This window comes from Aptenodytes forsteri, unplaced genomic scaffold, assembly GCF_000699145.1.
Source record: "Aptenodytes forsteri isolate BGI_AS27 unplaced genomic scaffold, ASM69914v1 Scaffold143, whole genome shotgun sequence".
Classification (NCBI taxonomy): domain Eukaryota; kingdom Metazoa; phylum Chordata; class Aves; order Sphenisciformes; family Spheniscidae; genus Aptenodytes; species Aptenodytes forsteri.
Window position 1 is genome coordinate 295,912 of NW_008794951.1, and position 13,576 is coordinate 309,487.

The 13,576-nt window shown below is 39.5% G+C and overlaps 1 protein-coding gene across 1 annotated transcript in view; it reads right to left on the reverse strand.

Annotated features, from left to right (window-relative positions):
* COL4A5 (collagen type IV alpha 5 chain) overlaps window positions 1–8,637 on the reverse strand; it is a 60,014-nt gene extending 51,377 nt beyond the window's left edge. The window contains exon 1 of the mRNA XM_019471027.1: window positions 8,566–8,637. Coding sequence (XP_019326572.1) covers window positions 8,566–8,637 — 72 coding nt within the window. The remainder of the gene's footprint in view (window positions 1–8,565) is intronic.
* Between the last annotated feature and the right edge of the window lie 4,939 nt (window positions 8,638–13,576).

Genomic DNA, 13,576 nt, shown 5'->3' on the forward strand with positions numbered 1-13,576 from the left:
TGCAAGCAGACAGAAGCATCTAACTGCAGCCTTGAGCACAATATGCAAAAGGCAATATTAAGGCTTTGCTCATCTCCCCTTTATTTGCTATAAGCAGCTGTATGCCAAGCATGACAGCAGGTATTCAGCATGACAGCAGTGTTAAGTCTCATTCTTAAATCCTAATTTTCTCATTGTACTGCTTGGGTAGGTGCTCTGTGTTCCACTGTGGGGGGCAGGAACTTAAAAGTTGCATTCGAAACATATACCAGATGCTGAGACCTCAGAAAAATTTTCAGAGAAAGTAACAGGGCTTCTCTTCCTGCTTTCTTTTCCAGTACTTGCTATACTGCTTCCTTGGAGACACAAGAGGAAAACCTTTTTGGATGAGAGATTAAAGGCTGCGTGCAAGCAAGAGCTTACAGAGGAAACAGCTAAGCTGTACTTAGTCCTACCTATACAGTGAGACTCAGAAGGATTCCTTGGATAGGAATGGACAGCTCATTAACTGGTCTGCTGAAGTTAGTTTCCTATTAATTAAAATGTAAACATACTCCTCTTTTACTGTAAGTCACATATTGCTCTCTTATACAGGATAGACATCTTTTCCCCTGTGAAAATGCTGAAATTGCATTATAAATTGAGGCTAGCTTGACAGTCAGGATCCAGACTGTCCTTTTGCATGCAAAGTGCCAGGCTGTACTTTCGCATGGAGCTATACAGCTGGCATGCTACCTCATCTGAAAAGCAAGACTGGAGGAGTGTTACTATCTCAGGCCAGGATATGAAAGGGTTAGTGTGTCCCTGAAGGAGAGAGAGTGAGGAATTTGGGAGTGCCAGATAAGGAAAACATTTGACAGAGCCAGACTTTGGCACAAGCTCTGGCAAGAGCTGTGTTTGCACACTAAGGAAACACACCTGTGTACAAGAGGCATGTCAGATGTGTCAGGTGCTAGCTAGGCTACACAATGCCTACTAATCTCAACTTGGTCATACTTCTTCACATTTTTGTTAGAGAAAGTAACATCTGCAAATGGTTACTAGAACGGATTTTTAGCAGAGGGTTGGCCTTGTGTGTCATCTAAGACTGAAGAACTGTTCTCTAAAACACAACTACTCTGAGGTCTCCACTCCAAGCAGTCACAGAACTGGGAAGCCAAGACCTTCAAAGTGAAAGAGAAACATACGAAGCCAAACAGTTACACAAGAGAAATACAGGAGGCAACAGATGCTGCTAGTAAACTTCACTATTGAAACTACGAAATGAGTATTTTCCAACCCCACTTTGAAAGTGAGCAGCAACAATGAGCGCCTTGCATGAGGAAACTGTTGCCAGAGCAACTCCCGTGGAGTTTACCAGCAAATTACCCCCAGGAGCAAACAGATGATTTGAGGGACTACGCTTGGGAACAGCTGAGGGATTACATCAGATGCTTCCCGAGGGAACTGTATCAAACTAATTACAGAGGACATAGCTGCACTATTAATCACTATTTTTGATCAAAAAATTGGTTGGAGAAAGAAATGAGGGCAAGTTGGGTAGCGGGAGAAACCAAGCTGCTCCAGCTCTCTGGAATACAGATGATTTTGGGGGGATTTTTTTTATTGTCTTCTACTTCAATAGTCTATAGAAATATTCTGTAAGTGAGAACAGTTTTCAGACATTGCTTCTGCCTCCAGACTTTTCCTATTGCACACCTTGCATATACCACACTGTTTTCCTGAAGATTCAGATGCTACAAATTTGCCAGGAAAAACTGCCTGCTGCCTTGCAAGAACATACTGAAACTGGAAAGACATTTAAAGAGTCTTCCCCAAAAAGTCAATGCCAAAAAAGGACATTATATCATTGGGGATATAGTGAGATTGAAGTCCCTGAGTAGCGTGCAATGCATTTTCTTACAGATGCAAAAACTGACAGTCACTAGCCAGTTTCACTTGCACAGAAAGAACTGAGAAAGTCTGGATACTTTTTGTTTCAGACTAGAAGCTACTAAAGAGAAACATAAATAGGAAAGGTTTAGGTCAACTCAGACCTCATCTTCCAGTCCTGAAAATACAGGATTGTTTCCACAGTAGAATAAAGATGCATCAGCTATAAACCATCACTTCCCTGGGGAATGGCCAAGGAGTCAGATTCTGATCTCATTTAGTGATAAATCCAGAGTAGCTGGCAATGCAACTGCCCTCAGTCAGCTACACAGATGTGGCAAAACTGTCAGCTTATAAGCTTGAACATGACTGTTGCTTGGGGGATAGGAAGAAAAAAAAAAATACTTGGGAAACACCCTAAAATTATGCTTTAAGCTGCAGCAAGATATAGTAAATTAAACAGGTATACAAAAAAATTTGGCATAGTTCCACGTACTCTAATAATAGTTCACAAGTATTTAAGAGATCAGGGATAGATGCAGTTTTAAAGCATGCACAAGTAATCTACATTTTTAGAATTTCTTCCTGAAATCTAAATATTTATAAATAGAAATTATGGGGAGATAAACCAAAATATTTATTTACATAGATGTGGTATACTCAGGGAAAAAAAAAAAAAAGACTTTAATAAAAGGAGCAAAAAGATATTCAGAAAAGCAGGAGTTGGACAGCCCATTTCGATGCTTAAATACATGTAAGAGCCTGGCTGTAACATTTGGCAATAGAGGCACATACTGCTTCCTGCCCTTGCTATGAAAACAGTGAACATCAGAAAGAGTCTAAAGACAGTTAACTACGGATGGCTACTTAAAACTAGATTCACATACAAATGTCTGTAGCAACATTAAAAGATGTACGGCACGGAAGAAGTGATGCAACAGACAGCCATATTATTCTTTCCCTTTCTAAACAATAGGGTGAAAATAACAGTTGCCTCAGATTCTAATACTAGTCAATATAAATTCTTCCTCAACTTGAAGAACACTAACTTAACAGAATTAGAACTATAGCATCTAATCAAGACCTCATTGAAAACAAATACACCAACCAGCCACAAACAGTAGTGTTAAAGATATAGTTTAATGCAATGAAGAAACCCCCTCTGATACGGCCTGTATTCTTCAACATATATCAAATTTCTTCAGAATATCATCTGTGACTTCTTTTGTAAGATGAAACAGTCAAGGTTTAATGGTCAGTGGTCATCTGTGGGGGTTGTAAACCTTTCAGAATACAGGGCCATATTAGTGCAGTTCAGGCCAACATTTATGAAGCACAGACACCAATCGTAATTATTCTTGACAAAGTGATTAAAATCTGAGAATTTTTAACTATTTCTGTGTATCCAACAGTGAAAAGAAAAGCTGAGCTTGGGTCACATCTGTACTAAATTTTACCATGATAAAGGCAGAAGGAAATAGGGATTTTGAGGATATATACTGACAACTTTCTTCTGAGATTCAGAGCTCCAAGAATATATATCCAAAAAGTCCAAGAATAAGATATTCTTCCTTCGTAAGGGGTATGGATTTCTTGTATCTGAATACAAAGGCAAAGTATCTGAAATGCCTTCAGAGCTCAGATATTACAAGCTGTTCTTGCCAGAATACCAAGCACCAAGCTTGTATGAGATAGTATATTAGGAACTTGCAATCTAGTTGGGTCTTTGGAGTTGCACCCCTTACATTGTGGTCAACAAACCCAGTAAACTCGGCACCTTCTGAAGTTCTCTGTTAAAAGGCCATGGACTAACCCTATTTAATAACTAAAGAAGAGCTCCTTAATCAATTTGTTTAACTTAATTTGAATGGGTAGAACCTAATAGTCCTGCTCATCGAAAACAGCATAATGTATTTGCAGTTATTTTGAGGGGAACTGCATCTTAGGTGCTGTGAAAAACATGGTCCGTCCCACCTTAAGCTACATGTTTCTATCACAGCTACACAAATAGTGTTGCAACCTAAGTTGCATGAAGGAACTGATCAGGCTGAAAACTAACCTAGCTTACAAAAGAACCTTGTTTTCAGTGAGATCAATTCACTGACAGCTCTGAACACGGCCACACAAGCCCCAGAGGAGAAATAGGAATACCTAGCTAAGGGAAGGTATGAAAGCCTATTTCAGCAGCAGCATGTGCTACCACTTTAAAGCAAAACCACAGTAGTCTTGGGGTACATGCCCTCTTAGTGACTAAGATGCATGCAGCTTGCTTGCTGTAGCCCTTGGCTCTCAGTCTTCATCAGCTGGAGCAGCTGAGATTCAGTACCACCCCCCTCCTCCTCCCCAGTCTCTGCAGAGCTGATCTTATCAGCATCTTCAGATCTTGTTTTCAGCTGAGGTAAAACCATCCCAATAATCTACCAGTCTTACTGGTTTGTCTTAGGAATTGCTCCATATGCTATTGTGTTTGTTTATTTCTTTAGCTAGCTTTTACTCATGAACTAGCTTTTAAGCATTAAAGCAGGTTAATCTCAAAAGTGCCAAGCAATATTTATTTAAAACCCAATCATCATCATCCAGTTCCTTAAGTGAAAAGCAATTACACACTTCTCTTCCAGTTGAAAAGCGAGAGCAATTCCTATAAGCACCTGTATGTAGCAGCTTAATCATTTACTTGTTTTAATACTCCTACCAGATCCAGTTCACTACTGAGCAGCTTACTGTGAGTAACAGCACACTGCCTCCCAGCTGCAATCAATTTTTCCTGACTTCTCCAGTAAATTCCTCTCATTTCTTCATTATACCATTTTAGACATGTCTGAATTTTACACTACCCATTTTATATTTAAGTTTAGTAAGGTGGGCCTGAGCGGAGGAAGAAAACTTCAGTGCACCAATACAGATAACATGCTGCTAATGCTATAAGGGCTCATGGCAGAGGCACAGTTAAACAAGAATCACTGGCAGCATAGAAGCAGCTAAATAAGTGCTGTGGCTCCCCAAGACAAGAAAATAGTTTTCCTATTTGTTACAGTTCAATTTGTATTACTTTACCTGATCTGTTAAAATTTGGATATCCTGAAGGGAATGCTAGGATGCTTAGGAAGAAGGCTACTTTTGAATCTCAAAAGGAATGCATTAGGCTCTGCTAAGCTGAACAAAGCAGCACTTCTTAGTTGACTTAATGCAAGTGGACAGCAACTTGGATGCAGAAGCTGGTTGCAGGCCAGAAGTGAAACACAGTGGAACAGAAGCACGGGGCTCAGCTGAGTGCATTTGACAAGGCTTTTCCTGTCTTCCCAGTACAGAACAAGGCTCTGTACACCTGACTTTCAGTAGTTCTACAATTACATTGTCACACTCTCAATGGGAGAATCAGAGAGGGGAGATTATTGAAACAGCTCCTTGTCTAATGCTCTTCATACACCAATTAGGCAAGGAGCTATAGAGTTTGACTCCTGGTTCAGAGGTTACTGGAGAATGAAGCAGAAACACCAAATGTCAAGTGTTAAATACAAAGCAAAAGCCTGAAACTTGTTGTTGTAGCAGCAGTTTACACTCAACTGGAATAAAGATAACATTTGCAAGAAAGCTGGGCTGAAGATAGTATCAGGTTTGGAAACTTACATCAAATGTATAAGTAAGTGGTACACTGTAGTAGTGCAAGACTCTAGAAAAAGTTTAAGGCTGTAAAAAATAACAAACCAAAGAATTTATAAAAGGAAGCATTATGGACATCAGTGAGAGAGAACTCTTGTGGTTCCTCAGAGTTGAACTGCTGAATTCATCGATGCATCAAATACTGAGGGCTTTGTAATTATAGGGCAACTAACATAATGGGGTACGTGCACATATGATCAAACCAGTTCCACTGGCAACACATCATACTTAAGAAATATGGGCTTTGCTTTTCATTGTTCCTTTACATAATGTACATGATGGTCTGCAAGCTTCTGAAGGGCTGTTTTAAAAGGAAAAAAAAAAGAAAAAAACGCACAAAAAACCCTCTGGCATGCCTCAGGATTACGCTGTGTTTACCTTGATTTAGGTGGAAAATGAATCACAGTTCCCAGATTTCAAAGTGAATCTTCCATTCTAAGGATGGAAACTTGCCTTATATCTACCAGTTTAATAAGTGGGATACTTAGACACACACCCCCTTCCCTCAGAGGACTCAGACATAAAAAAAAAAAAGGACAGAGAAAGCAGTCTTAACATAGGTGAAGCTCTGTTTTCCTTTGTGGGTTTTTTATTTATTATTATTTTATTAAAAGATTACACTTTGATCAATTTACAGCCCCCTAATAATTTTCCAGGAAGATGCAGAACCATTATATAAATATTTGGTCTGATGTTATGCTTGTTTTACTGGAGGCTTTTTTTCCTTCCCCACCTGCTTTTCACAAAAGGTTATCAAGCTTCTCACTCTTCTGCTCCGGACTTGCTATAATTCACTCCAGAAAAGGCCAACAGAGGTTGGAAACTAAATGTGGAAGAGTTTCTCCTGTGCGGTTCTCCTTAACAATTGGCTAGGACAGTCTGGAGGAGTAGAAACAAAACTCACAACCCCAATAATGACACTTGAGAGCTTGATCTTGAACAAGGCTCATATGCTCCAGTTGTTGACTGTATTTGGACAAAAAGCTCCCTCTGACTCCAAACAAACAGTCCCAAGATATTCTCTACCAGAGAAAGGTGACTATCTCAATTTCATTAAATGACAATGAAGGACTGGAATGTATCAAGTGGGTCATGGTCCCTGCATGTGTGACAGTAGTATAAAGAGAAAGCTGAATCACTGGGAGAAAATAATTACTTGACTTTACTTAGAAAGCCAGAAGATTTACTTCTAGGTTTTCCTTACCCACACTAGTCAGACAATACCCATTTGCTCACTGAATTCACAAAATAGCTGTGACTAGTCCAGAATAAGGCCAACTTAGAATTACAGAAAGGTTCTCCAAAGTTGTACCTGCTACGACTGTATCGGGAATGTAAGCCTAATGCTTAAGTGCCTTCAAACAAAACCTGAAATAGTCCTGTGATTACAATACATCTGGTCTGGCTACCTGCATTTGAAGATCCTGTAGGAACACATCAATCAGGTTCATGTGTTGGCTAACCAAATCTAACTCAGAAAGATTGCTATCAAGGGGATACTGTTTTTCACTAAGTATGTAAATTGGGAATATACTTGATGAACTAAAAGCAAGTCAATGCCAAGGAATTACCTCAACTGTTTGGATGGCAGGTGTGGCACCAAGAATTACTCTGAATTTTGGACATCTGCCTTGTTTAACCTCAGCCAATAGTAAAATTCTGCATCAGCACATTATACTGCCAATGCAGTGACTGATTATTTTGCATTACTTTCGTTCATTTGAGGTTACACTTGTTTACGCAATGTCAAAAATCACTTTTGAAATGTGTCAGAAATCAATCTAGAGCACTGAAGCCCTTCTAGAACCTTGTTAAGATAGGGTAAGTGGTTTGATAAGACAGGCTTATCAAATTCTTTGTTATCAGTTCACATCTTTAAGAAGACTCCATTGTATCTCAAGCAAACTGTTTACAAGACTAAGAGTGGAAGTGTTTCAGGCAGTCTCTCCCCTTGCAGTGATCACATCACATTCATTCCCTGTGACAACAGCAGTTACATGGGAACTATTTAACCACAATTTACTTACAACTAGGCTCTCACACTTGAGAAAAAACTCAATTCAGGCAAGTACTGAGCTGTGTATCTACATTGCATTGTAACTAAAAGAAGTGCTGGGCACCTGCTGTTTCCTCAGCAGAAAAAATTGTAAAACAATAAGAAATAATGGTGATAGAAACATCAAGTACTACACAGATATATTGAGCTCAGGCAGTGAGACTGGAAGTCAAAGCTGCATGGAAAGCTCTGAGATGTCAACATGCATCTCTTGGCCTTAGGACACTCTTTAGGCAGCCCAAAACAGCCTGTTGCACTGAATGAACCACACAGGGTTGTTTTTTGGGTTGGGGATGGTTTTTACTCTGATCCGAGAATACATGTTTGGCCATTAACTAGCTGCTTACTTCGGTGGCAGCTATGTATGCTGGGAAAGCTGTATCTGAATTGTGTCACCTCCACAGTCCAACTGGGCATCTAGACAGCAACAGCAATCATCTTAGTATACAGCTTTACAAGTTATGAGGTAAGAAACAGTGCAAGTTCAGAGCACATTAGTGAGTGTCAACTACTTATGAGCAGGCAATGCAAGGAAAGTGGGAAAGCAACCCACGCTCACTCTGGTTTTAAATTCCCACTGAAGCATTACTAGCATAGCCATTATTGTACAATCCACACCTTAGCTTGTCCACGCTAACTAGTTAGTGTAGGCAGGCCTTGGCAGTAAATAGGAATTCTTTCTATTTTACTAGAATTTGTGTCTTTTCTGTTTTTCACTCCCACATAGCTGCAGAAATTTGGGCCATCATTTCCCATTCTTGAGAAAATAATGATATGAAATTCTGTATACCATCAGATGGACCAGTCGGTCTGACTCAATACCTGAAGTCGTTGTAACAGCTATGCTCTTTGGTGCATGCCCACACTACGGTCAAAGAAAATAAGACACGAGCAAGAAACAAAAGCTATCATCCATAAGCTTCAGTTATCTGAAGTTGGCATATGGCTCAGTGGTTTGTGTGCTGGTCTGCCAGTTAAAAAAAAAAAAAGATATTTACCTTTTCACCTTTTACTCCACTGCAATCACATTTGGATAAAGATGTACATCCATGGCAAGCCTTTAAAGACATAAGAAAAAATTAGACGTTTTTAATCAGCATAAGGCTATATGAAGTCTTTCATACTACTACAAAAGTTAGTCTAAAATGTAAGCTTACAAAGTTTGTCATCTAGCCATTATACATGTGTTCAAAGTAGATACAGTTAACTGAAAGTTCAATCACCTTTATCAATACCTACGCTTGTACATAAGCATATTACAGTTACAGTTTCCCCAGAAATTTTAGACTTTTAAATTTATGCTTAAACACCATTTACTCTAGGGCAAGGTACAATGCAAAACCTATGGCCAAAGGGTCCAGAACTTCAATAAAACAGGCTCTTTAGCACACACCTTCACACTGAGAAAAGTCTGATTAAGGTTCCCACCAGTAGATGTCAGGTTTTGCACAAGAGTTTAACCAAGCCTGAAGCTTACGAGCATAGTTGTGAGTTATTGGAAAAACACTACACGATTAATTCTTCCCTCCACAGCTCAGTTATTGAGAAAAGGTTTTTAAAAAACCCCAGATTTCATCTAGCTGCATTCACACTCCATTACAAAGCATGACAAGTCAGCTACAGCAGTCCCTAGCATAAGGGGAGTGACAGCCAGATATTAAGGGGTCAGAGGAGGGAGATATGGAAGCTCGATTCACAAAGAAGATCCAAGTTAAGTAACCTTTCCATACCACATTTGCCTAGTTTATATTCTTTCACTCCCATCCCAACACGGGATACTCATTAGAGCTCCGTGTTGATTTCGGAGATGAGCAGATGTGTTTACAGAAGTGAGATTTCTAGAATAAATGAAACTTTTTTGTAGAATGTCTCTACATAATACATATGGTCATCAATTTTCAAACCTCTTTATAGTTAAAAACCATGACCCACGTTAGAAGATACACTACCTGAAATACTTCAGGGTTTAACTTGTTCTGAGAACAGGTGCGGCATTGTACTAAAAAAATACAGCACATATTTTAAAAGTTCGAAAAGCTGAGCGTTTGGGGTCCTCCCGCCCCAGTAATCTACAGAGAACATTATGTACAAAGTTTCAATCAAGCAGGAAACCACTTGGTGTGTCAGATCTAAAGTACACCCACACTTGAATTCTAGTCTTCATTATCACAGAAGCATTTAGAGACATGACCCATCACCTACCTGGCATTAGGAATGTCCTGGCTCTTAGCCTAAACACACTACCGAGCATCAGACTGAAAACACAGAAGTAGCTTAATTCACCTGGAGCTACACGAACCCAGGATCAACTAAAGCATCTTGTAGCAAAAGGCAGAGCTTTAAGTACAACAGTACTGCTACACGACATGATTAGGGCATCTCTCCAAATCTTCCATTTGGCTTCTGTAATCAGTTTCTTGATTTGATATATATGAAAACTCAAAATTCTTAGTTAACAGGGGTTTATTGAGCCAGTTCCTAAAGTGAAATTGAACCTTACTAGCCAGTTCAGGTTTTCAAAGATCAGACAGGACAAAGCCCTGAGTAACCTGGCCTGACCTCACAGCTGACCTTGTTTGGAGCAGGGTGTTTGGCTTGATGTCTCCCTTCAATCCAAGTTATCCTGCGAATTTGGAATCAGATCCTTTTCACTTTTAAAAAAGCAAGTTCCTTGTGAACCAGTTTTAGGATTAATCTCGTTAACAAAGCTTCATTTAAAAGGGATTAACCTTAGTTACATGCAATATTCCCTTGCCTCACAGTACAAGCCTAACACAAAGGAATAGCAAGTTACCTAGCTTGCTGTGCAGCAGCGCCGGTTTCTTATTACAAGGATAGCATAGTGAGAGCTACATGAAAATCTTTGCTGCCTCCAAGAGGCAGGGGGAGGAAAATAAAGTAAATCAGTACTCACTAAAAACCACCAAAAGCTGTGCAGTGGTAAAACACACATAGGCTAAAATAACACACACGGAAAGCATGATCAAGATCCTACACAGCATAAGGAGGATTTATTTAGGTTACAGAACAGAAGAGACTCATTTAGACTTCCTCACAGCTTCCAGAGAGTGTTTCTAATAGAAATTTCCTGAGTTTTCAGGTACAAGAGAACTCTTGGGGTGAACAGGGAGAAAAAGAAGCTGGAGGGGAAAAAGGTGGTTTGAGATTACATTGCCCCTTCACAAAACAAGTTAGATGTACACAATTCTGTGAAGGTGAGTTTTTAGACAGTGAAACTCAGAGTCTCTGCCCTTTGCTACTGTATCTCTACAGTAAAACTGCAGAAAACTACATTGTTAGTGCTAACACATCTTCAACAGTGATTCTGTCAGCATGAAGACTACACAAAATAGATCCAATTAAGAAAGAAAATGGAATCGTAGAATAATTTGGTATGGAAGGAATCACTCAAAGCAGGGCAACTCAGGGCAGGTTGCACAAGCCCTTGTCCAGTTGCATGTTGAATAGCTGCAGTGGTGGAGATCCCACAGCCCCTCTAGGCCCTTGATCTGGTGTCTGACCCCCTTTCATGGTGAAGTTTTTTTCCCCCCTAAAAAATCTCACCAGAATTCCCTATGTTGTAACTTGTATCCATTGCCTCTTACCCTGTGCAGGATGAGAGGAGCCTGGCTCCATCTTTGCTACACCCTCCTAGGTAGCAAGAAGACAGCCATAAGATTCACCCTCTCCCCGAAGCCTTTTTCTCTCAAGTCCCTGCGCTTCCCCATACACTCAGCTTCTCAACTCTGGGTGTCCCAAAATAAAGCAAAGAGAGAAGTGATCTTTAAGTCAGCTTGTATAGAATCAAGGACTGACTTTTGCTGATTTTGAAAGAGCTGACAAAGGAGCACCTTTCCTGCACATGCTGGCAATAAATAATGGTGGATATGATGCTAAATGATAAAGCATATCCTTCCCAATTCTGTGGCATTAAAAAAAAAAAAAAAAAGCTTTTAAGATGAGTCTAAATCTTCCTGTATAGTTTTTGAAGAAAGTGCTTCTCTCCCTTATTCTATTTGTGGTTTAAAGAAAAAAAAAAAGTGCTTTGATTGAATCAATACGGTTGTGGGGTTTTTTTTTAAACCTGTGACTGTCTTCCAAAGTCATTTATATATTCAGAGTGGATTCCTTACACTTTGAGCAGCCTCTTAAGGTATACACTTAGCCTGTCTTGAAGAGTCAGGTGTACTCACTGAACGCTTTTTGACAGATGGTTTTGGATATCCAGTTCAGATGCATTACTTGCAGGAAGGGACCATGGTCTTTCCCAGACAGTGAGGGGAAGCCAAAAGAATTCTGTAATCAGAAAGCTCTTCAAATACCCACTGTAATCAAATGGTAGTAATTTTTGGCTTAAATCCTGGGAAGATCTATTCACCCACAAGCTTATCAAGAAGCATTCCCTCAGCAGAGTCACTTATCTTCCCGTACAAAAGCTGTATTTGGCAGATTGTGTTTCTTATTTGCATCAACTTGTATCCCCACCAAATTAAGGTTTTTTTTAACTAAATAGTTTGAAGAAAAAAAAGCCCTGAGAATTCGCACTGTATCAAGATCAATTCGTGCCACTTACGGGTCATATTGCAGTATAGCATAAAAAACAACATAAAGTAAAACATGTTGGCATAGAAAAAAAGCTTAATGACCTACTCTAAGTGAAAACTTTCTTCTTGTTTAGACTTTTCAATAATCTCAAGGCCTTTTTTACTTGGGAAAGCAGGCACAAAAATTGTGCTACAGGAGAATGCATACTGCATAACAAGCTAGTACAAGTTTGAAAGCCACTCAGCAGCCATAGGCTAGAGATTTCTGATGTCACAGATTTAATTCTGTATCTCATATTAATGCAAAGAAAAATCCAGGCTCCATACTATGCATAGCAATGCTTGGAATTTCTCCTGCACATGAGCAATAAGTTATCTACACCTCAATCAAACAAAGAAAGCAGATACAATGACTACATTTCAAGCATAGAAAAATCTACATTAAGAGCAAGATTTATATGGCTATGATCAGTAGCTTGCCCTTAGTAACAGCTTAACCACCACTAATTCTGAAAATTAGGTGACTTACTGGGTTTTCAGACATGGAAAATTAAATTACTCCAAACTTCAGTGGAACTCTGAGTTACACTTGGTACATTTGTTACAGGTTGGGGAACTGAACAAGTCACTTGCCTTGTATTAGGAAGCCAGAAACCTTCAGTAGCAGTTCAATTCTTAGCTCTGGCCAGTAGGACACATCATCTTATGTGACAGGGAAGATGGTAAAAAATGCTGGATGTAATAGTGAGTTGTAGCTTGATCATAAGGAGCTGGTCACAATCTCCATGCCTATTAAAATATTTCAGTTTTCAACTACATGAAGATGGATAAGGAATCGAGGTAGCTTTTAGGAACAAGACTGAAACTGCTCAGATTTGCTTCTTACCTACTGTATTCCTGTTGCCTCCCCGCCACTCCCCACCATGTACCTGTAAAGATGAACTCACTATCATTGCCATTGCCTTTGCTGTGACTTTTGCATAGCAAGACACAATCAAGGGCTCTAATTAATCTATTCGAGTTTAGCTAATCCTTTCATTGGATTTTCCTGACAGCTTCTACCCCATTGAATCTGTGTGGAGAGCAAGTTCTTTTCATTAGTATATAAAAGGAGGGATGGTATTGGTTTACTGGTCAAAGGATAATTCTTCCAGAACAAGCTCAGTCTTTTGTGTCTTACATGGACTGAGGAAAACTGCTTTATGCCACCAACAGAATAGTTTTTGTTTGTTTGTTTTTCAGTTTGAAGAAAAAAAGTACACATTTGAAATCAAAGTCATTTCTTACTCTTGGCCACAGGTTTGTTACAGTCAGCTCAGTGAAATGAATAAATCTAAGTTATCCTCAAAATTTGTTTTGGCTAGAAGCCTGCCTTATATATTGGGCACATTCCCCTCCTCTCTCATCAGGCCCAGAGATGTCAGTTACAAGGCAATTTCAGCATATTCCGCTCCCTCACCACCTC